General features: G+C 48.1%; 1 protein-coding gene across 1 annotated transcript in view; it reads left to right on the forward strand.

Moving 5' to 3' along the window:
• Positions 1-9,297, forward strand: part of lipg (lipase, endothelial) — a 9,514-nt gene extending 217 nt beyond the window's left edge. The window contains exons 2-10 of the mRNA XM_066658848.1: positions 1,453-1,634; positions 5,050-5,229; positions 5,334-5,445; positions 5,595-5,819; positions 6,104-6,346; positions 6,448-6,568; positions 6,794-7,018; positions 7,788-7,892; positions 8,840-9,297. Of these exons, the coding sequence (XP_066514945.1) occupies positions 1,453-1,634; positions 5,050-5,229; positions 5,334-5,445; positions 5,595-5,819; positions 6,104-6,346; positions 6,448-6,568; positions 6,794-7,018; positions 7,788-7,892; positions 8,840-8,852 (1,406 nt within the window). The 3' untranslated portion in view covers positions 8,853-9,297. The remainder of the gene's footprint in view (positions 1-1,452; positions 1,635-5,049; positions 5,230-5,333; positions 5,446-5,594; positions 5,820-6,103; positions 6,347-6,447; positions 6,569-6,793; positions 7,019-7,787; positions 7,893-8,839) is intronic.
• The last annotated feature ends 16,165 nt before the right edge of the window (positions 9,298-25,462 follow it).

Genomic DNA, 25,462 nt, shown 5'->3' on the forward strand with positions numbered 1-25,462 from the left:
GGAAGCGTGAGCCGGTGCCTGAGGCGCCACAATGTAACAGCTGCACCATTTAAGGTGGAACGGAAACATCCAAAATGTTAGAGCGATTTACCTCTATCTTTAAATGAGTTTAATCCATAATTTCTGACGTATTTAGTGTCACATGATCGGATCATTTAAACGTCAACGTGAAGATGTTAAGTAGATCTTATCCCAGGCTTTTACTCTGGGGGAAAAATGAGGTTAAACCGGTTTAAATAAAGTGGGAGTGAGTTAAAGTGAAGGAAAAGATTAAAAAGCAAAAGGGTTTACTATAAACTGCACCAAACCGAGCGGAGGTCTGTAAATGTGGACGTTAATGAGAGAAATGAGAGAAATCCAGGGTTAAAGGCCGGGTCAGTGATGAGGCAGAGACCTGCTGCAACGAGGTCATCGGGTTAATCTCAAAAACTGAGCCAGATTTCTCAGGAAACCTGGAATAAAAAAGATCAGAGTTGGGAGGGAATAAGGATTAACTCCCCCCTCTGTGCGGAAGGAGAACACCACAAAGTTTTAAGAATTCCTGGTTTTAACTCAGTGTCAGACAGTGGACACGGTGCTCTAAGAGACGGAAGGAAGTCGGGTTCCTTTCTCACAACGCTGTCCCCGCCTCTGACTCTGGAACCCTCTGTTTCCTCAGACACACACGTGGAGAATTCTGAGGTTGTGGTGGAGTGCTCCTCTAGGGATATTGCAGCTGAGTGGGAAAATCTCTGAGGGAATTCCTCCTGTGAGAGGAGGCCATTGTTCTACGATTAAAGACCGGTGCGGTGTCCAGATGAAATACGGCACATTCATTGTTCTTTTCGTTCTCTTCTGTTTAACTGCTCAGTTCTAAGGCCCCAGGGTAGTTCTAGATGATAAACCTACAACAACTGCTCCATGAGACCCATAAAAGCCTGCCTTCTTGAAACACACATGAAGTTGCGAGTCTTGGGTCTGAGAGACAAGATGGAGATCAGTTAAAGAATATTTTAAAAAGAGCAGTTAAATTAGACTTTTATTTTGAAATTCTCTAGTGGCTATGAAAAAGTTGGCTGTATGTAAAAACCGGTAAAGTTTATTTCTGACTTCACTTTTCGTGTCAATTCACTGTGACGTGTGCCCTCAGCCCACACCTGTTTAGCTCCGCCTATTAATGAGCTGCTAGTTCAGTGTAAGGTTAGCTTTTAGCATGTAGCATCTCTGCTATAGAACTTGTGTTCTCAGGCGAGTCTGATGGTGCATGGCCGTGGTTGTTTACCTGTGGGTGCTCAAATGAGTCTGAGGGGGCGTGGCCATGGTTGTTTGTGTGTTTACCTGTGTGCGCTCAGGTGAGTCTGAGAGGGCGTGGCCCTGTGTGTTTACCTGTGAGTCTGAGAGGGCGTGGCCCTGTGTGTTTACTTGTGAGTCTGAGAGGGTGTGGTTGTTTAGCATGTTTACCCGTGTGCTCAGGTGAGTCAGAAGGGGGCGTGCCCAGTGAGGAGGACCTTAGTGATCGGATTAAGTTTAACCTGAGGAAGTCGGAGGACCTGGACGATGCTGACTGTTTCCTGCGCCTGAGAGACAACGCTTGTCTTCAGGAGTGCAACTTTAACTCGTCGGCGAAGACCATCCTCATCATCCATGGCTGGACGGTGAGTGTATGTCCACAGATTAGCCCTAACCTTAGCAAACATTAGTCATTGGACTTAAATTTATAATAATAGTAATTATAATGTAATTCTTAGTTATTAAACAGTAATGACTGCTGCTCTGGGAGCACAGATGTTTTCTAACTGTTACATGAATGTGTATGGCGGGTGAATGTGTGAGGCAGTGTATGGCGAGTGAATGTGTGAGGCGGTGTGTGGCAGGTGAATGTGTGTGGTGGTGTGTGGCAGGTGAATGTGTGTGGCGGGTGAATGTGTGAGGCGGTGTGAGGCGGGTGAATGTGTGAGGCGGGTGAATGTGTGAGGCGGGTGAATGTGTGAGGCGGGTGAATGTGTGAGGCGGTGTGTGGCGGGTGAATGTGTATGGCGAGTGAATGAATGTGTGTGGCGGGTGAATGTGTGAGGCGGTGTGAGTCGGGTGAATGTGTGAGGCGGTGTGTGGCGGGTGAATGTGTATGGCGAGTGAATGAATGTGTGAGGCAGTGTGTGGCGGGTGAATGTGTATGGCGGGTGAATGTGTATGGCGAGTGAATGAATGTGTGAGGCGGTGTGTGGTGGGTGAATGTGTGTGGTGGGTGAATGAATGTGTGTGGCGGGTGAATGTGTGTGGCGGGTGAATGTGTGTGGCGGGTGAATGTGTGAGGCGGTGTGTGGCGGGTGAATGTGTGAGGCGGTGTATGGTGGGTGAATGTGTGAGGCGGTGTGTGGCGAGTGAATGTGTATGGCAGGTGAAGGTGTGAGGCGGTGTGTGGCAGGTGAATGTGTATGGCGAGTGAATGAATGTGTGAGGCGGTGTGTGGTGGGTGAATGTGTGTGGTGGGTGAATGAATGTGTGAGGCGGTGTGTGGCAGGTGAATGTGTGTGGCGGGTGAATGTGTGAGGCAGTTTATGGCGAGTGAATGTGTGAGGCGGTGTGTGTGGCGGGTGAATGTGTGAGGTGGTGTATGGTGGGTGAATGTGTGTGGCGAGTGAATGTGTATGGCAGGTGAAGGTGTGAGGCGGTGTGTGGCGGGTGAATGAATGTGTGAGGCGGTGTGTGGCGGGTGAATGTGTGTGGCGAGTGAATGAATGTGTGAGGCGGTGTGTGGCGGGCGAATGTGTGAGGCGGTGTATGGTGGGTGAATGTGTGAGGCGGTGTGTGGCGAGTGAATGTGTATGGCAGGTGAAGGTGTGAGGCGGTGTGTGGCGGGTGAATGTGTATGGCGAGTGAATGAATGTGTGAGGCGGTGTGTGGCAGGTGAATGTGTGTGGCGGGTGAATGTGTGAGGCGGTTTATGGCGAGTGAATGTGTGAGGCGGTGTGTGGCGGGTGAATGTGTGAGGTGGTGTATGGTGGGTGAATGTGTGTGGCGAGTGAATGTGTATGGCAGGTGAAGGTGTGAGGCGGTGTGTGGCGGGTGAATGAATGTGTGAGGCGGTGTGTGGCGGGTGAATGTGTGTGGCGAGTGAATGAATGTGTGAAGCGGTGTGTGGCGGGCGAATGTGTGAGGTGGTGTATGGTGGGTGAATGTGTGAGACGGTGTGTGGCGAGTGAATGTGTATGGCAGGTGAAGGTGTGAGGCGGTGTGTGGTGGGTGAATGAATGTGTGAGGCGGTGTGTGGCAGGTGAATGTGTGAGGCGGTTTATGGCGAGTGAATGTGTGAGGCGGTGTGTGGCGGGTGAATGTGTGAGGCGGTGTATGGTGGGTGAATGTGTGAGGCGGTGTGTGGCGAGTGAATGTGTATGGCAGGTGAAGGTGTGAGGCGGTGTGTGGCGGGTGAATGAATGTGTGAGGCGGTGTGTGGCGAGTGAATGTGTATGGCAGGTGAAGGTGTGAGGCGGTGTGTGGCAGGTGAATGTGTATGGCGAGTGAATGAATGTGTGAGGCGGTGTGTGGTGGGTGAATGTGTGTGGTGGGTGAATGAATGTGTGAGGCGGTGTGTGGCGGGTGAATGTGTGAGGCAGTTTATGGCGAGTGAATGTGTGAGGCGGTGTGTGTGGCGGGTGAATGTGTGAGGTGGTGTATGGTGGGTGAATGTGTATGGCAGGTGAAGGTGTGAGGCGGTGTGTGGCGGGTGAATGAATGTGTGAGGCGGTGTGTGGCGGGTGAATGTGTGTGGCGAGTGAATGAATGTGTGAGGCGGTGTATGGTGGGTGAATGTGTGAGGCGGTGTGTGGCGAGTGAATGTGTATGGCAGGTGAAGGTGTGAGGCGGTGTGTGGCGGGTGAATGTGTATGGCGAGTGAATGAATGTGTGAGGCGGTGTGTGGCAGGTGAATGTGTGTGGCGGGTGAATGTGTGAGGCGGTTTATGGCGAGTGAATGTGTGAGGCGGTGTGTGGCGGGTGAATGTGTGAGGTGGTGTATGGTGGGTGAATGTGTGTGGCGAGTGAATGTGTATGGCAGGTGAAGGTGTGAGGCGGTGTGTGGCGGGTGAATGAATGTGTGAGGCGGTGTGTGGCGGGTGAATGTGTGTGGCGAGTGAATGAATGTGTGAGGCGGTGTGTGGCGGGCGAATGTGTGAGGTGGTGTATGGTGGGTGAATGTGTGAGGCGGTGTGTGGCGAGTGAATGTGTATGGCAGGTGAAGGTGTGAGGCGGTGTGTGGTGGGGGAATGAATGTGTGAGGCGGTGTGTGGTGGGTGAATGTGTGTGGTGGGTGAATGAATGTGTGAGGCGGTGTGTGGCAGGTGAATGTGTGTGGCGGGTGAATGTGTGAGGCGGTTTATGGCGAGTGAATGTGTGAGGCGGTGTGTGGCGGGTGAATGTGTGAGGCGGTGTATGGTGGGTGAATGTGTGAGGCGGTGTGTGGCGAGTGAATGTGTATGGCAGGTGAAGGTGTGAGGCGGTGTGTGGCGGGTGAATGAATGTGTGAGGCGGTGTGTGGCGGGTGAATGTGTGTGGCGGGTGAATGAATGTGTGAGGCGGTGTGTGGCGGGTGAATGAATGTGTGAGGCGGTGTGTGGCGGGTGAATGTGTGTGGCGGGTGAATGAATGTGTGAGGCGATGTGTGGCGGGTGAATGAATGTGTGAGGCGGTGTGTGGCGGGTGAATGAATGTGTGAGGCGGTGTGTGGCGGGTGAATGAATGTGTGAGGCGGTGTGTGGCGGGTGAATGAATGTGTGAGGCGGTGTGTGGCGGGTGAATGAATGTGTGAGGCGGTGTGTGGCAGGTGAATGAATGTGTGAGGCGGTAAATAGCAGTGTGTTCTCTGCTGAAAGAGTTTATATTTCTGTTTGTTTTTTGAGGGTAACCTTCACTCCACAGAGGTGTGTTTGTGTGTTGAAAGTTTTGTCAGAGCCCTAAACTACTTAAACATTAGGAAACGACTGGAATTTCTCACTCAACACAGAAGTGAGCTTTAGTTTAACCCTCGGTCCTTCTGCCATTTGGTCCCTCAGCATTGTGTGTGTGTGGTTTCAGATTGGAGGCATGTATGAGAGCTGGTTGTATAAGCTCGTGGCTGCAGTGAAACAGAGGGAATCGGATGCAAATGTGATCGTTGTTGATTGGTTGGATTTGGCTCATCAGCTTTATCCTGATGCAGTGAACCACACTCGTCATGTGGGACTCAGTATCGCCGCCCTGCTGGACTGGCTTCAGGTATGACTTACTCTTACAATTACACTGGTTAGGGCCCAGTAAAAATGGAAATATAAAAGCGAGTGTTTTCTGGCATCTTATGAAAATGTGCTGTTTTCTGATAGGATGAGCAACAGCTTCCTCTGGAGCAGGTTCACCTGATTGGCTACAGTCTCGGAGCCCATGTCGCCGGATACGCCGGAGATTTTGTTCGAGGCAAAATCGGACGCATCACAGGTTTGTGTTTAAAATGATTCTGTTCCACTTTAAACAGAGCAGCGATTGCTGAAAGATTTAAGGCGGAATGGAGAGTTGGAAGAAGGAGAATGTACAAATCTTCTGGTTAGAAATTCATACTGAGCAGATCCTCTTCTCTGATTGGACAGGTCTGGACCCAGCGGGGCCGATGTTTGAGGGGGCGGAGTCTGATAAGCGCCTCTCTCCGGACGACGCCGCGTTTGTGGATGTTCTCCACACTTACACCCGCGAGGCACTGGGGGTCAGTATCGGGATCCAGCAGCCCATCGGACACGTCGACATCTATCCGAACGGAGGAGACGTCCAGCCCGGCTGTGCTCTCGGAGACGTCCTGTCCACTGCTGCCGCCGGGAGTCAGTACTAAACTTTCACTTTATTTATTTAATTTTATTTTTTTAATACACACACATCCATTAATTACATCAAGTTACATACAACCCTTATACCCTTAGTTCCTCTGTTGTGTGAACAGTAAACTGTCCCAGAAGAGTGCAGGTGTCCCCCTATGTTTGAACATGTGCAGTTTTAAGTTTAAGCCTGGGATCACAGAGCTGAGCTCAGAATTACTGCCCTAACTCTCTCTCTCTCTCTCTCTCTCTCTCTCTCTCTCTCTCTCTCTCTCTCTGTCTGTGTGTAGATTTCATGGATGTGATGAAGTGTGAACATGAGCGAGCCGTTCACCTGTTTGTGGACTCTCTGATGAATAAGGACCATGTGAGCTTTGCGTATCAGTGCACGGACCCCGACCGCTTCAACAAAGGGATCTGTCTGAGCTGCAGGAAACACCGCTGCAACCGCGTCGGCTACAACGCCCGCAGCGTCCGCAACAGGAGGAACAGCAAGATGTACCTGAAAACCCGGGCGGACACGCCCTTCGCCGGTGAGAAACACAGCTACACCCCACACACACCACATACAGTCAACACACACACACACACACACACCCCTAATTTATTCATTCGTTTGTTTGTTTATTTACAGGTTATCATTATCAGATGAAGATGCACGTTTTCAACCGGAACAATTCGGATGATGCAGATCCCACATTTTACGTTAAACTCTTTGGCTCATTCAACGACACCGAGGACCTCAGCGTCGACGTGTACGACCTCATTTACATATCAGCTCGTTATGAAGTGATATGAAATAGTAGCTCATTAACGCAACGCTGCTCTGTGTTCCATTTCTTACTGTAATTATTTAGTGCTGTGAATAATAGCAGTAGTAATATTTGGAATAACTTTTTTTGGTATGTTTATAGTTGAAGGCATAGTTGGGGTAGATGTGTCACGGAGGGGTTGTTGTTAATGTGTGTGTGTGTGTGTAGGCAGGGTGGAGTGGGGTTAAACATGACCAACACATTCCTGGTCTTCTCTGAGGAGGACATCGGGGAGCTGCTGAAGATTTCTCTGAGCTGGGAGAGTCCGACCCAGTCCTTCTCTGCCGTCTGGAAGCACATTAAGACGTCCCTGTGGTCCTGGTCCAGTGAGCCGTCCCAGAACCTCCTGCACATCCGCAGGATCCGAGTCAAGTGTGGAGAGACGCAGAAGAAGTGAGTCTTCATTAAGTTCAATTAGTCCTGGTTTGACTGGGTCTGGAGCGGGTTTAGTCGGGTTTATATTATTATTAGTCGGGAAAGTATTACCTCGGTACGCAGCATCACTGTGGGGAGGGGGTGCTCCGTCACACTGCGCTGAGCCTTACGTCTGTGAGCACAAAGTAGAGTGAATTTAGCTGAACACAGCCCCACAGCTCACACCGACACGTGCTGACGATAACAACCTGTTTCAGTAACTGCTGCTGGAGGAACAGAGAAGTTATAAGACGGTTCTACACCGTTTAGAAGCACAGCTGGCGCTAACAGACACTCGAGGTTTAACACACACCACAGCAGATTGTTCAGTGAACTGAGGCTCCACACACACACACACACCATTTAGAGGATTTTACAGCTTTCTTCCTCTGTTTTAACCCAAACTCAGCACTAAACTAACAGCTGCAGGGGGCTACGGGGCTTGTGTTTCAGACCGTGACATCAGCCGTCATTGAGCTCCCACAGCGCCCCCTCCCTGCAGTTCTCTTAAATGCACAACACATCATAAATACCGCCCTCCTTTTTAAATATCACGGTACACGGTATTATCTTTTTACCACCCAACCCTAACTGGGTTTGGCGCGGGATTAGTCGGGGTTGACACGCTGGCTGGGTTTGGCGCGGGATTAGTCGGGGTTGACACGCTGGCTGGGTTTGGCGCGGGATTAGTCGGGGTTGACACGCTGGCTGGGCTTGGCGCGGGATTAATGAAGTTGGTGTTCCCCAGGTTGACATTTTGTGCTGAGGATCCTTCGCTGACAGAGATCTCTCCTGGGAACCAGATCAACTTCATCAAGTGCAGAGACGGATGGGAGGTCAAACCTAAGAAAAGGTAACAAGCCTTTTTCAACACACACACACACACACACACACGAGAGGCCGCTGCACGGCTGTCTGACATGGAGACAGTGTTTATTTATTCCAGCTGTTCCACCAAAAAGGAGGATGAAAAGGAGACTGTTGACTAGGGATGCACTGATACCACGTTCCCTTCTGAAACCGATATTTTATGTTCAAGTGTCTGCTGATACAGTGTACAGTACAGATGCCTATAAATCCAGATATTTATATTGCTCTGCTTTCAGATGTTTTATTAAAGCAGTGTCCTGTATCGCTAATAAGATATAATACGCTTGAATGAACAATTTCATTTTTATTAAATGCATGTTAAAATGGTTTCTGAGCCTTAAACAAGTAGGAAATCATAATCTTACTGAACCTGACTGTTCTGTTAATCTCCAGCTCCCACTGTGGTGTGTAGAGACCGTGCTGACTGTTTCACTTCCATGACCCAAAGACTTTAATAATTTTTTTTCCTCCCCCTTGTGGATCTACAGAAATGGCACAAACAATAACCACAGCGAGTTGTACATCCGTATTTATCCATGTCTCCAAGGAAACACAAGATGTGTTTGGGGTCATGTAATGTGTTAAAATCAACAAACTGTCGTGTAGTGTGATCTGCCCCAATTTTAAATTCACATAAGCGTCACTATCTGTTTCATGGCGTCTGTCCCAAAAAGTGCACTGTGTACTTCATGTAGGGAATAGTGAGTAGGGGGCCATTTCAAAAGCACACCTATGGAGTCGGTGCTCTCTGTAACCGACACCGATACTGCGTTTAAGTGCCAGTGCCGGTACCAGTGCGGTATCTGTGCAACACTACTGTTTACATTTTGTTTAACCCTTTCCTGACCTCATGGGGGTTAGAAACGTTGGAGGGTCAGGGGTTAAACCAGCTTCTTCTCGTTGTTCATTAACTATTGTGTGTGTTTGCAGGATGGTGATATGAGGTTTTGTTGCCGAATCTAGGGAGTAGACCTTCCACAGCCAGAGCACTTTCAGGTCTCTCAGAGGTCAGAGGTCAGCTGAGCTTCACACAGATGTTCTGCTACAAAATGTGGATGGGGTTATTATTTATTTTTTTGTGGATGTTTTTAAACCTGTGCATTTCACATGTTTTTGTTTTTTAAATAAAGAGGGTTAGTGTTATTTAATTGTTTAGTTTTTGTAAAAGGGGTTTATTTAAGTGTTAAATTGTATTTATAACAAAGATAAATGCACTGTAAAACCGTTAACTCCTGGACAGATCCGTGCTCTGTCCCAGGACACTCAGCAAGGAGGTTTGTTTAAACCCAATTTTACTGTGAGTTCAGCTCAGATCAAAGAGATTAAAGCCATGAATGAGTGCAGTATTAAAGATGGTGGATGAAGGCACACTGTTCTGTGTAAATATTGTATTTAAATAAATTGATATGTTTGTAATAAAACTGCTGGTGTTGACTCTTTTATAAAAGGGAAGCGTGTGGCAATGATGTAGAACGTTCAGTTCCTTAAAGAAACCTCTTTGGGTTTAAGGACTTTTAAGGTTCTTTACACTCTTCACTGTTCTAAAAAGATACTCACCACCTGACCACAGGCATTCTGCCATCTCTCCCTCACGTGGTCTACATGGAGGTACACAGTGAGGGGAGATTAAAACGTTGAAGGTCTGACTCTCCACATGCCGCTGAATCGCAGCTACCCATGGGAAATGACTGGATGCTTATCTGTTGCCTGTTACTGTGAATGCACGGTTACACTTTGAGGTGGAACATTTGTGAGTATTGGATGGCATGGAGCCACACATCAGGGAGTTACACACCCTGTCCACAAACATCTCGACACTAACCCTAAATCCCTGGATGACGCAGACAACAGTGCGGCACGCTGGGAATTCCTGTTGGTTGCCTAATGAAGAGGTGTTGAAAGGTTTCAATTTACCTTCTATTTAACAAGTATCCACATACTTCAACAACCCTCAGCTCCACCCACTGCACATAGGTCTCACAACGGACAACACAAACACACAGGCACGATCATATGACAGTAACTGTTGTAGCAGTGTGCAATAGAGTTATAGCTCTGTGTGTAGCCGCTAACCCTACTGCCACTCATGGCACTGATATTGTTACAACACTGCTACACACAGCTACAACACTGTTACTGCTACACAGCTACAACACTGTTACTGCTACACACAGCTACAACACTGTTACTGATACACACAGCTATAACACTTACTGATACACACAGGTACAACACTATTGCAAACAGCTACAACACTGTTACTGCTACACACAGCTACAACAGTTACTGCTACACACAGCTAGAACACAGTTACTGCTATACACAGCAACAACACTGTTACTGTTACACACAGCTAGAACACAGTTACTGCTACACACAGCTACAACACTTTTACTGCTACACACAGCTAGAACACATTTACTGCTACACAGAGCTACAACACTGTTACTGATACACACACCTACAGCACTGTTACTGCTGCACACAGCTACAACACTGTTACTGCTACACACAGCTACAACACTGTTACTGCTACACACAGCTACAACACTGTTACTGCTAAACACAGCTACAACACTGTTACTGCTACACACAGCTAGAACAGTTACTGCTACACACAGCTACAACACTGTTACTGTTACACACAGCTACAACACTGTTACTGCTACACACAGCTACAACACTGTTACCGCTACACACAGCTACAACACTGTTACCGCTACACACAGCTACAACACTGTTACTGTTACACACAGCTACAACACTGTTACTGTTACACACAGCTAGAACACAGTTACTGCTACACAGAGCTACAACACTGTTACTGCTACACACAGCTACAAGAGTTACTGCTACACACAGCTACAACACTGTTACTGCTAAACACAGCTACAACACTGTTACTGCTACACACAGCTAGAACAATTACTGCTACACACAGCTACAACACTGTTACTGCTACACACAGCTACAACACTGTTACTGCTACACACAGCTACAACACTGTTACTGCTAAACACAGTTACAACACTGTTACTGCTACACACGGCTACAACACTGTTACTGCTACACAGAGCTACAACACTGTTACTGCTACACACGGCTACAACACTGTTACTGCTACACAGAGCTACAACACTGTTACTACTACACACAGCTACAACACTATTGCAAACAGCTACAACACTGTTACTGCTACACACAGCTACAACACTATTGCAAACAGCTACAACAGTTACTGCTACACACAGCTAGAACACAGTTACTCCTACACACAGCTACAACAGTTACTGCTACACACAGCTACAACACTGTTACTGCTACACACAGCTAGAACACAGTTACTGCTACACACAGCTACAACAGTTACTGCTACACACAACTAGAACACAGTTACTGCTACACACAGCAACAACACTGTTACTGTTACACACAGCTAGAACACAGTTACTGCTACACACAGCTACAACAGTTACTGCTACACACAACTAGAACACAGTTACTGCTACACACAGCAACAACACTGTTACTGTTACACACAGCTAGAACACAGTTACTGCTACACACAGCTACAACACTGTTAATGCTACACACACCTACAGCACTGTTACTACTGCACACAGCCACAACACGGTTACTGTTACACACAGCTACAACACTGTTACTGCTAAACACAGCTACAACACTGTTACTGCTACACACAGCTACAACACTGTTACTGCTACACACAGCTACAACACTGTTACTGTTACACACAGCTGGAACACAGTTACTGCTACACACAGCTACAACACTGTTACTGTTACACACAGCTACAACACTGTTACTGCTACACACAGCTACAACACTGTTACTGTTACACACAACTACAACACTGTTACTGCTACATACGGCTACAACACTGTTACTGCTACACACAGCTACAACACTGTTACTGCTACACACAGCTACAACACTGTTACTGCTACATACAGCTACAACACTGTTACTGCTACATACAGGTACAACACTGTTACGGCTACACACAGCTACAACACTGTTACTACTACACACAGCTACAACACTGTTACTGCTACACACAGGTACAACACTGTTACTGCTACACACAGCTACAACACTGTTACTGCTACACACAGCTACAACACTTACTGTAATAAACAATTATAACACTGTTACTGATACAAATAGCTATAACACTTTTACTGATACACACAACTATAACACTGTTACTGTTACACACAGCTAGAACACAGTTACTGCTACACAGAGCTACAACACTGTTACTGCTACACACACCTACAGCACTGTTACTGCTGCACACAGCTACAACACTGTTACCGTTACACACAGCTACAACACTGTTACGGCTACACACAGCTACAACAGTTACTGCTACACACAGCTACAACACTGTTACTGATACACACAGCTACAACACTGTTTTGTACCTACAAAAAGCAGTACAACAGTTACTGCTACACACAGATAGAACACAGTTACTGCTACACACAGCTACAACACTGTTACTGTTACACACAGCTAGAACACAGTTACTGCTACACACAGCTACAACACTGTTACCGTTACACACAGCTACAACACTGTTACGGCTACACACAGCTACAACAGTTACTGCTACACACAGCTACAACACTGTTACTGCTAAACACAGCTACAACACTGTTACTGCTACACACAGCTACAACACTGTTACTGTTACACACAGCTGGAACACAGTTACTGCTACACACAGCTACAACACTGTTACTGTTATACACAGCTACAACACTGTTACTGCTACACACAGCTACAACACTGTTACTGCTACACACAGCTACAACACTGTTACTGCTACACACAGCTACAACACTGTTACTGCTACATACAGCTACAACACTGTTACTGCTACACACAGGTACAACACTGTTACGGCTACACACAGCTACAACACTGTTACTACTACACACAGCTACAACACTGTTACTGCTACACACAGCTACAACACTGTTACTGCTACACACAGCTACAACACTGTTACTGCTACACACAGCTACAACACTTACTGTAAAAAACAATTATAACACTGTTACTGATACAAATAGCTATAACACTTTTACTGATACACACAACTATAACACTGTTGCTGCTACACACAGCTACAACACAGTTACTGCTACACACAGCTACAACACTGTTACTGTTACACACAGCTAGAACACAGTTACTGCTACACAGAGCTACAACACTGTTACTGCTACACACACCTACAGCACTGTTACTGCTACACACAGCTACAACACTGTTACTGCTACACACAGCTACAACACTGTTACTGCTACACACAGCTACAACACCGTTACTACTACACACATCTATAACACTGTCACTGATACACACAGCTATAACACTGTTACTGCTACAACACTGTTACTGCTACACACAGCTACAACACTGTTACTGCTACATACAGCTACAACACTGTTACTGATACACACAGGTACAACACTGTTATTGCTACATACAGCTACAACACAGTTACTGCTACACACAGCTACAACACTGTTACTGGTACACCCAGGTACAAATCTTTTACTGCTACATACAGCTACAACACAGTTACACATAGCTACAACACTGTTACTGCTACACACATGTACAACACAGTTACACACAGCTACAACACTGTTATTCCTACACGGCTACAACACTGTTACTGCTACATGAAGCACTGCTACACCAAGTTTCACACAGATACACACAGCTACATTGAAATACACTGTTAGACATTGTATACAAATAATGTAACTCATAACATCAGTAACTCTAACACTAACACCTGAGGTACTATACTATGTGTGTGTGTGTAGGTGTGTGTGGGTGTGTGGGTGTGTGTACATATTGTGCATGTGTTTACTGATCCTGTATTTCTTCATTCCTCAAAAACAGATCACAGTTTAACACTTTCCTCAATTTTTTAGAGATCTCAGTGGAGTCTCATGTTGGGCTCAGGGATGGTGATTGAGGTGTTCAGTGGAAATCTCAGTGGGGTCTCACGTTGGGCTCAGGGATGGTGATTGAGGTGTTCAGTGGAAATCTCAGTGGGGTCTCACGCTGGGCTCAGGGATGGTGATTGAGGTGTGCAGTGGAAATCTCAGTGGGGTCTCACGCTGGGCTCAGGGATGGTGATTGAGGTGTTCAGTGGAAATCTCAGTGGGGTCTCACGCTGGGCTCAGGGATGGTGATTGAGGTGTTTAGTATATCACTGAGGGACTGAGCGAAAGGCTTGTAGGGTTCTCATGGGAAAATGTAAAGCTCATAGGATATTAATGCCCCAGGGGACACAATAAAGGGATCATTGAGTGGACTGTGAGACAGGTCGAGAGGGCAGTGCACACTGACACTGACCCATCCCCCCCCCCCCCCCCCCGTTCTGATACTTGTCGCTCGGGGCATAGACTCAATTTCACACCAATGTATCTCATGCTCCTGTTACCATGGAGACACATGTACTGTAAATATATAAACAACTTTAGTTTAGAATGTAAAAGCACTTCAAAATATATAAGAATTGCAATTATTTTTCATTGTATAGTGAAACATGTCTTATGCATTTAAACCATCAGTGGCAGAGCATGAACATACACACACACACACACACACAAACACACACACACACACACCTAGAACATTGGGGATTAGGTCCTAAACCCTCTTCTCTCACCATTCTTTGCCCCATGGTGTAATTATGGCATGGTAAATAAAGGTAGCCCCTGCAGCAGGGGGACGGATCAGGGTGGTGACCCAGTGAAGGAGTTAGGCAGTGGGGTATAGAACAGAGAACCTGGTTTGGTTCTGTGACACTGGAGTTAAACTCTGAGCCTCAGATTGGAAAGGAACATTTCAGTGAATTGAGTTGTGTGGTGATTTTGTGGAGGGAGTTGTGTAGAGGGAGTTGTGAGGTGTTTGTGTAGAGAGAGTTGTGAGGTGGTTGTGTAGAGGGAGTTGTGAGGTTTTTGTGTAGAGGGAGTTGTGAGGTGGTTGTGTAGAGGGAGTTGTGAAGTGGTTGTGTAGAGGGAGTTGTGTAGAGGGAGATGTGAGGTGGTTGTGTAGAGGGAGTTGTGAGTTGGTGTGTAGAGGGAGTTGTGTAGAGGGAGTTGTGAGGTGGTTGTGTAGAGGGAGTTGTGAGGTGGTTGTGTAGAGGGAGTTGTGTAGAGGGAGTTGTGAAGTGGTTGTGTAGAGGGAGTTGTGTAGAGGGAGATGTGAGGTGGTTGTGTAGAGGGAGTTGTGAGGTGGTGTGTAGAGGGAGTTGTGAGGTGTTGTGTAGAGGGAGTTGTGAAGTGGTTGTGTAGAGGGAGTTGTGTAGAGGGAGTTGTGAAGTGGTTGTGTAGAGGGAGTTGTGAGGTGGTGTGTAGAGGGAGTTGTGAGGTGGTGTGTAGAGGGATTTGTGAGGTGGTTATGTAGAGGGAGTTGTGAAGTGGTTGTGTAGAGGGAGTTGTGAGGTGGTTGTGTAGAGGGAGTTGTGAGTTGGTTGTGTAGAGGGAGTTGTGAGGTGGTTGTGTAGCGGGAGTTGTGAGATGGTTGTGTAGAGGGAGTTGTGAGGTGGTTGTGTAGAGGGAGTTGTGTAGAGGGAGTTGTGAGGTGGTTGTGTAGAGGGAGTTGTGAGGTGGTTGTGTAGAGGGAGTGGTGTAGAGGGAGTTGTGAGGTGGTTGTGTAGAGGGAGTTGTGAGGTGGTTGTGTAGAGGGAGTTGTGTAGAGGGAGTTGTGAGGTGGTGTGTAGAGAGAGTTGTGAGGTGGTTATGTAGAGGAAGTTGTGTAGAGGGATTTGTGTAGAGGGAGTTGTGAGTTGGTTGTGTAGAGGGAGTTGTGAGGTGGTTGTGTAGCGGGAGTTGTGAGATGGTTGTGTAGAGGGAGTTGTGAGGTGGTTGTGTAGAGGGAGTTGTGAGGTGGTTGTGTAGAGGGAGTTGTGAGATGTTTGTGTAGAGGGAGTTGTGAGTTGGTTGTGTAGACGGAGTTGTGAGGTGGTTGTGTAGAGGGAGTTGTGAAGTGGTTGTGTAGAGGGAGTTGTGAGGTGTTTGTGTAGAGGGAGTTGTGAGGTGGTTGTGTAGAGGGAGTTGTGAGGTGGTTGTGTAGAGGGAGTTGTGTAAAGGGAGTTGTGAGGTGTTTGTGTAGAGGGAGTTGTGAGGTGGTTGTGTAGAGGGAGTTGTGTAGAGGGAGTTGTGAGGTTGTTGTGTAGAGGGAGTTGTGAGATGTTTGTGTAGAGGGAGTTGGGAGGTGGTTGTGTAGAGGGAGTTGTGAAGTGGCTGTGTAGAGGGAGTTGTGTAGAGGGAGTTGTGAGGTTGTTGTGTAGAGGGAGTTGTGAGATGTTTGTGTAGAGGGAGTTGGGAGGTGGTTGTGTAGAGGGAGTTGTGAAGTGGCTGTGTAGAGGGAGTTGTGTAGAGGGAGTTGTGAGGTGGTGTGTAGAGGGAGTTGTGAAGTGGTTGTGTAGAGGGAGTTGTGTAGAGGGAGATGTGAGGTGGTTGTGTAGAGGGAGTTGTGAGGTGGTGTGTAGAGGGAGTTGTGAGGTGGTGTGTAGAGGGAGTTGTGAGGTGTTTGTGTAGAGGGAGTTGTGAGGTGTTTGTGTAGAGGGAGTTGTGAGGTGGTTGTGTAGAGGGAGTTGTGAAGTGGCTGTGTAGAGGGAGTTGTGTAGAGGGAGTTGTGAGGTGGTGTGTAGAGGGAGTTGTGAAGTGGTTGTGTAGAGGGAGTTGTGTAGAGGGAGATGTGAGGTGGTTGTGTAGAGGGAGTTGTGAGGTGGTGTGTAGAGGGAGTTGTGAGGTGGTGTGTAGAGGGAGTTGTGAGGTGTTTGTGTAGAGGGAGTTGTGAGGTGTTTGTGTAGAGGGAGTTGTGAGGTGGTTGTGTAGAGGGAGTTGTGAGGTGTTTGTGTAGAGGGAGTTGTGTAGAGGGAGTTGTGAGGTGGTTGTGTAGAGGGAGTTGTGAAGTGGTGTGTAGAGGGTGTTTTGAGGTGGTGTGTAGAGGGTGTTGTGAGATGGTTGTGTAGAGGGAGTTGTGCGTCTTGAGTTGTCCCTCGTTCAAGTCTCCGAGTCTCAAAATCAGTCACATCACCAACTACAGTGCACTTTCACAGAAAAATCACACACACACAGTAAATACAGACTGTTCTCATTCACAAACACATAACGCGCACACACACGCACGCACACACACACACACACACACACACACACACACACACACACACAGAATTCCAAGGTAACGGATGTGCACTACAGAAACACAGGGTTTATCTGATCAAGCATTGGCTCATTTCTCCTCGCCCAGGTTCACATACAGATCATTTAATTCAGACACACTGGACCATAGCTGTGAGGATCTGATGGCATTCAGCCTCATCATCATCAGTAAGAGTCAGGGGCTGGTGTTGGGGATTAGTTCTGGATCAAACTCACCACTCCAACTCTCCCCAGAGGAACGCCATCACTCCAGAGAACACAGTTCCACTGTTCCACACACCAGAGGAACCCAATCTCTCCAGAGAACACAGTTCCACTGTTCCACACACCAGAGGAACTCTATCACTCCAGAGAACACAGTTCCACTGTTACACACACCAGAGGAACCCCATCACTCCAGAGAACACAGTTCCACTGTTCCACACACCAGAGGAACTCCATCACTCCAGAGAACACAGTTCCACTGTTCCACACACCAGAGGAACTCCATCACTCCAGAGAACACAGTTCCACTGTTCCACACACCAGAGGAACCCCATCACTCCAGAGAACACTGTTCCACTGTTCCACACACCAGAGGAACCCCGTTGCTCCAGAGAAAACTGTTCCACTGTTCCACACACCAGAGGAACCCCATCACTCCAGAGAACACTGTTCCACTGTTCCACACACCAGAGCAACTCGATCACTCCAGAGAATACAGTTCCACTGTTCCACACACCAGAGGAACTCTATCACTCCAGAGAACACAGTTCCACTGTTCCACACACCAGAGGAACCCCGTTGCTCCAGAGAACACAGTTCCACTGTTCCACACACCAGAGGAACCTCGTACCTCCAGAGAACACTGTTCCACATACCAAAGGAACTCCATCACACCAGAGAACACAGTTCCACTGTTCCACACACCAGAGGAACTCTATCACTCCAGAGAACACAGTTCCACTGTTCCACACACCAGAGGAACCCCATCGCTCCAGAGAACACACTTCCACTGTTCCACACACCAGAGGAACCCCATAACTCCAGAGAACAGAGTTCCACTGTTCCACACACCAGAGGAACTCTATCACTCCAGAGAACACAGTTCCACTGTTCCACACACCAGAGCAACTCGATCACTCCAGAGAACACAGTTCCACTGTTCCACACACCAGAGGAACTCTATCACTCCAGAGAACACAGTTCCACTGTTCCACACACCAGAGGAACCCCGTTGCTCCAGAGAACACAGTTCCACTGTTCCACACACCAGAGGAACCCCATAACTCCAGAGAACACAGTTCCACTGTTCCACACACCAGAGGAACTCTATCACTCCAGAGAACACAGTTCCACTGTTCCACACACCAGAGGAACTCCATTACTCTAGAGAACACAGTTCCACTGTTCCACACACCAGAGGAACTGCATCACTCCAGAGAACACAGTTCCACTGTTCCACACACTAGAGGAACCCCATCACTCCAGAGAACACTGTTCCACTGTTCCACACACCAGAGGAACTCTATCACTCCAGAGAACACAGTTCCACTGTTCCACACACCAGAGGAACTCCATTACTCTAGAGAACACAGTTCCACTGTTCCACACACCAGGGGAACTGCATCACTCCAGAGAACACAGTTCCACTGTTCCACACACCAGAGGAACCCCATCACTCCAGAGAACACTGTTCCACTGTTCCACACACCAGAGCAACTCGATCACTCCAGAGAACACAGTTCCACTGTTCCACACACCAGAGGAACTCTATCACTCCAGAGAACACAGTTCCACTGTTCCACACACCAGAGGAACCCCGTACCTCCAGAGAACACAGTTCCACTGTTCCACACACCAAAGGAACTCCATCACACCAGAGAACACAGTTCCACTGTTCCACACACCAGAGGAACTCTATCACTCCAGAGAACACAGTTCCACTGTTCCACACACCAGAGGAACCCCATCGCTCCACAGAACACAGTTCCACTGTTCCACACACCAGAGGAACTCCATCACTCCAGAGAACACAGTTCCACTGTTCCACACACCAGAGGAACTCTTTCACTCCAGAGAACACAGTTCCACTGTTCCACACACCAGAGAAACCCAGTTGCTCCAGAGAACACAGTTCCACTGTTCCACACACCAGAGGAACCCCATAACTCCAGAGAACACAGTTCCACTGTTCCACACACCAGAGGAACTCTATCACTCCAGAGAACACAGTTCCACTGTTCCACACACCAGAGGAACCCCATCGCTCCAGAGAACACAGTTCCACTGTTCCACACACCAGAGGAACTCTATCACTCCAGAGAACACAGTTCCACTGTTCCACACACCAGAGGAACTCCATCACTCCAGAGAACACAGTTCCACTGTTCCACACACCAGAGGAACTCCATCACTCCAGAGAACACAGTTCCACTGTTCCACACACCAGAGGAACCCCATCACTCCAGAGAACACAGTTCCACTGTTCCACACACCAGAGGAACCCCATCACTCCAGAGAACACAGTTCCACTGTTCCACACACCAGAGGAACTCTATCACTCCAGAGAACACAGTTCCACTGTTCCACACACCAGAGGAACCCCGTACCTCCAGAGAACACAGTTCCACTGTTCCACACACCAAAGGAACTCCATCACACCAGAGAACACAGTTCCACTGTTCCACACACCAGAGGAACTCTATCACTCCAGAGAACACAGTTCCACTGTTCCACACACCAGAGGAACCCCATCGCTCCAGAGAACACAGTTCCACTGTTCCACACACCAGAGGAACTCCATCACTCCAGAGAACACAGTTCCACTGTTCCACACACCAGAGGAACTCTTTCACTCCAGAGAACACAGTTCCACTGTTCCACACACCAGAGAAACCCAGTTGCTCCAGAGAACACAGTTCCACTGTTCCACACACCAGAGGAACCCCATAACTCCAGAGAACACAGTTCCACTGTTCCACACACCAGAGGAACTCTATCACTCCAGAGAACACAGTTCCACTGTTCCACACACCAGAGGAACCCCATCGCTCCAGAGAACACAGTTCCACTGTTCCACACACCAGAGGAACTCTATCACTCCAGAGAACACAGTTCCACTGTTCCACACACCAGAGGAACTCCATCACTCCAGAGAACACAGTTCCACTGTTCCACACACCAGAGGAACTCCATCACTCCAGAGAACACAGTTCCACTGTTCCACACACCAGAGGAACCCCATCACTCCAGAGAACACAGTTCCACTGTTCCACACACCAGAGGAACCCCATCACTCCAGAGAACACAGTTCCACTGTTCCACACACCAGAGGAACCCCGTTGCTCCAGTGAACACAGTTCCACTGTTCCACACACCAGAGGAACCCCATAACTCCAGAGAACACAGTTCCACTGTTCCACACACCAGAGGAACCCCATCACTCCAGAGAACACAGTTCCACTGTTCCACACACCAGAGGAACCCCATCGCTCCAGAGAACACAGTTCCACTGTTCCACACCAGAGGAACTCTATCACTCCAGAGAACACAGTTCCACTGTTCCACACACCAGAGGAACTCCATCACTCCAGAGAACACAGTTCCACTGTTCCACACACCAGAGGAACCCCATCACTCCAGAGAACACAGTTCCACTGTTCCACACACCAGAGGAACCCCATCACTCCAGAGAACACAGTTCCATTGTTCCACACACCAGAGGAACCCCGTTGCTCCAGTGAACACAGTTCCACTGTTCCACACACCAGAGGAACCCCATCACTCCAGAGAACACAGTTCCACTGTTCCACACACCAGAGGAACCCCATCACTCCAGAGAACACAGTTCCACTGTTCCACACACCAGAGGAACCCCGTTGCTCCAGTGAACACAGTTCCACTGTTCCACACACCAGAGGAACCCCATAACTCCAGAGAACACAGTTCCACTGTTCCACACACCAGAGGAACCCCATCACTCCAGAGAACACAGTTCCACTGTTCCACACACCAGAGGAACCCCATCGCTCCAGAGAACACAGTTCCACTGTTCCACACACCAGAGGAACTCTATCACTCCAGAGAACACAGTTCCACTGTTCCACACACCAGAGGAACTCCATCACTCCAGAGAACACAGTTCCACTGTTCCACACACCAGAGGAACCCCATCACTCCAGAGAACACAGTTCTACTGTTCCACACACCAGAGGAACCCCGTTGCTCCAGTGAACACAGTTCCACTGTTCCACACACCAGAGGAACCCCATAACTCCAGAGAACACAGTTCCACTGTTCCACACACCAGAGGAACCCCATCACTCCAGAGAACACAGTTCCACTGTTCCACACACCAGAGGAACCCCATCGCTCCAGAGAACACAGTTCCACTGTTCCACACACCAGAGGAACTCTATCACTCCAGAGAACACAGTTCCACTGTTCCACACACCAGAGGAACTCCATCACTCCAGAGAACACAGTTCCACTGTTCCACACACCAGAGGAACCCCATCACTCCAGAGAACACAGTTCCACTGTTCCACACACCAGAGGAACCCCATCACTCCAGAGAACACAGTTCCATTGTTCCACACACCAGAGGAACCCCGTTGCTCCAGTGAACACAGTTCCACTGTTCCACACACCAGAGGAACTCCATCACTCCAGAGAACACAGTTCCACTGTTCCACACACCAGAGGAACCCCATCACTCCAGAGAACACAGTTCCACTGTTCCACACACCAGAGGAACCCCATCACTCCAGAGAACACAGTTCCACTGTTCCACACACCAGAGGAACCCCGTTGCTCCAGTGAACACAGTTCCACTGTTCCACACACCAGAGGAACCTCGTAACTCCAGAGAACACAGTTCCACTGTTCCACACACCAGAGGAACCTCGTAACTCCAGAGAACACAGTTCCACTGTTCCACTACACACTTCACGCATACATCACATACTTTATACGTTATATACACACACAAACACATTTAAGATTCACGTGTACCATTATTATAAATTAGTGTTCAATCAGATTAGGTCAAAACCAGATAGACTTCTAGAGAGAGGCAGACACTGGGACAGAGAGAGAGAGAGAGAGAGAGAGAGAGAGAGAGCGAGAGAGAGAGAGAGAGAGAGAGAGAGAGGGGGGGATGTTTTGTGGGGGGGGTGTGAGTGTGTCGTTGCGGGGGACTGGTTTGGTGGGAAAGATGTGGTAATAAGGAAAGAGTGAAAAGTGGGCGGAGGTACTTTACCACTCCCGAAAGTTTACCGTCATCAAATACTATTCCACAGATGAAAGGGCAGCGTGCCGTGCTCTGATTGGCCAAGAGCGGAGGCCTGATCCTGCCTGATTCTCATTGGCTGGCAGAGGTGTGGTCTCACCTCAGAAGGGTAACATGAGGTCACCAGAATTCAATGTGTGTGTGTGTGTGTGTGTGTGTGTGTGTGTGTGTGTGTGTGTGTGTGTGTGTGCGTGTGTGTTTGTGTGTGTGCTGAGATTTACACATACATACATACACAACCTTCTACAAACCTTACACACACACACACACACACACACACACACACGTTTACTCAGACACATATAAACTATACACTCAGAAACATGTTTTAAACACAAACACACACTCATTGTCTGTGGTCAGTTTATCTCTACAGTGTCTAGTCTGCTGATTTTTCCCAAAGTAAATCACCTCCACTGGACACTGTCCAGACATTACTACAGCAACTGGAACACACACACACAAACACACACACACACACAAACACAAAATGCAAAAAACTTATGAACCAAGGTCTGCTGGAGCTACAGTCTACAGAATCACTGGAACAACTAATGCTGTGTGTGTGTGTTGTGGGTGTTGTTTGTGTGTTGTGTGTATGTTGTGTGTGTTGTGTGGGTGATGTATGTGCTGTGTTGTGGGTGTTGTGTTGTGTGTATGTTGTGGGTGCTGTATTGTGTGTATGTTGAGGGTGTTGTGTTGTGGGTGTTGTTTGTGTGTTGTGTGTATGTTGTGGGTGTTGTATTGTGTGTATGTTGTGGGTGTTGTTTGTGTGTTGTGTGTATGTTGTTTGTGTTGTGTGGGTGTTGTTTGTGTGTTGTGTGTATGTTGTGTGTGTTGTGTTGTGGGTGTTGTTTGTGTGTTGTGTGTATGTTGTGTGTGTTGTGTTGTGGGTGTTGTTTGTGTGTTGTGTGTATGTTGTGGGTGTTGTATTGTGTTGTGTGTATGTTGTGTGCGCTGTGTGTATGTTGTGGGTGTTGTGTGTATGTTGTGGATGTTGTTTGTATGTTGTGGGTGTTGTATTGTATTGTGTGTATGTTGTGGGTATTGTGTGTGCTGTGTGTATGTTGTGGGTGTTATGTGTTCTGAAAGGAAGTGTTCAGTCTGAATACTAATCTCAGTGTAGCCAAAGCTAATGTGAGTGAGCAGTGTGTGAAACGATGCTAACTGCTGACTGCACACTTCTTCTGAGTCAAGGCTAAGACACGTTAGTATGACACAGAGCAGTGAGACTCTCCTGAGACTAACCACAGAGCAGTGAATCTCTCCTGAGACTAAACACAGAGCAGTGAAACTCTCCTGAGACTAACCACAGAGCAGTAAATCTCTCCTGAGACTAAACACAGAGCAGTGAAACTCTCCTGAGACTAACCACAGAGCATTGAATCTCTCCTGAGACTAAACACAGAGCAGTGAAACTCTCCTGAGACTAACCACAGGGCAGTGAAACTATCCTGAGACAGAACACAGAGCAGTGAATCTCTCCTGAGACTAACCACAGAGCAGTGAGACTCTCCTGAGACTAACCACAGAGCAGTGAAACTATCCTGAGACAGAACACAGAGCAGTGAAACTCTCCTGAGACTAACCACAGGGCAGTGCGACTCTCCTGAGACTCAACACAGAGCAGTGAGGCTGTCCTAAGATTAAACACAGAGCAGTGAGACACTCCTGGGACTAACCACAGAGCAGTGAGACTCTCCTGAGACTAACCACAGAGCAGTGAAACTATCCTGAGACAGAACACAGAGCAGTGAAACTCTCCTGAGATTAACCACAGAGCAGCAAGGCTCTCCTGAGACTGAACACAGAGCATTGAGACTCTCCTGAGACTCAACACAGCAGTTAAACTCTCCTGAGGCAAATCACAGAGTAGTGAGACTCTCCTGAGACTAACCACAGAGCAGTGAGACTCTCCTGAGACTCAGCACAGAGCAGTGAGACTCTCCTGAGATTAACCACAGAGCAGCGAGGCTCTCCTGAGACTGAACACAGAGCATTGAGACTCTCCTGAGACTAACCACAGAGCAGTGAGACTCTCCTGAGATTAAACACAGAGCAGTGAGACTCTCCCGAGACTAACCACAGAGCAGTGAGGCTGTCCTAAGATTAAACACAGAGCAGTGAAACACTCCTGAGACTAACCACAAAGCAGTGAGACACTCCTGAGACTAACCACAGAGCAGTGAGGCTGTCCTAAGATTAAACACAGAGCAGTGAGACTCTCCTGAGATTAACCAAAGAGTCTGCTTGGGTTTCCTCCGGGTGACTGTCTGTGAGGAGTGTGGTGTGTTCTCTCTGTGTCTGCGTGCGTTTCCTCCGGGTGACTGTCTGTGAGGAATGTGGTGTGTTCTCTCTGTGTCTGCTTGGGTTTCCTCCGGGTGACTGTCTGTGAGGAGTGTGGTGTGTTCTCTCTGTGTCTGCGTGGATTTCCTCCGGGTGCTCCGGTTTCCTCCTACAGTCCAAAAACACACGTTGGTAGGTGGATTGGCAACTTAAAAGTGTCCGTAGGTGTGAGTGTGTGAGTGAATTTGTGAGTTGTGTGTTGCCCTGTGCTGGATAAGGGTTACAAGTAATGGATGGATGAATTAATTCTTTACATTTCTCAGTGTATTAAAATGCATGCAACACACACAAACACACCACCACCATCACTTCAGTGTCACTGTAGTGCTGTCCCTCTGTGAGTGACCTGGGTGACCTGGGGGGCTGAGGGTGGTCCGTGTGGAAGGTCTGAGCACTGGGAGTCTGTCCTGACCATTTCTCTCTGGGGTTTAGTTTTGTTTTAGCGGCAGAGCTCCAGAGCAACGAGTGAAAACACTGTCTATGGCCTTGAATATCACAGGGAGCGATTCCTGAACCACATCCCAGGTGTGCAGCAGGCCCTGTATAAGACTCATTCATTCGTTCGTTCGTTTCCCAGTCACTCACACACTCACCCAGTCACTCACACACTCACCTGGTCACTCACACACTCACCCAGTCACTCACACACTTACTCTGTCACACACACTCACCCTGTCACTCACACACTCACCCAGTCACTAACACGTT

The sequence above is a fragment of the Hoplias malabaricus genome, unplaced genomic scaffold (genome assembly GCF_029633855.1).
Source record: "Hoplias malabaricus isolate fHopMal1 unplaced genomic scaffold, fHopMal1.hap1 scaffold_93, whole genome shotgun sequence".
Taxonomy (NCBI): domain Eukaryota; kingdom Metazoa; phylum Chordata; class Actinopteri; order Characiformes; family Erythrinidae; genus Hoplias; species Hoplias malabaricus.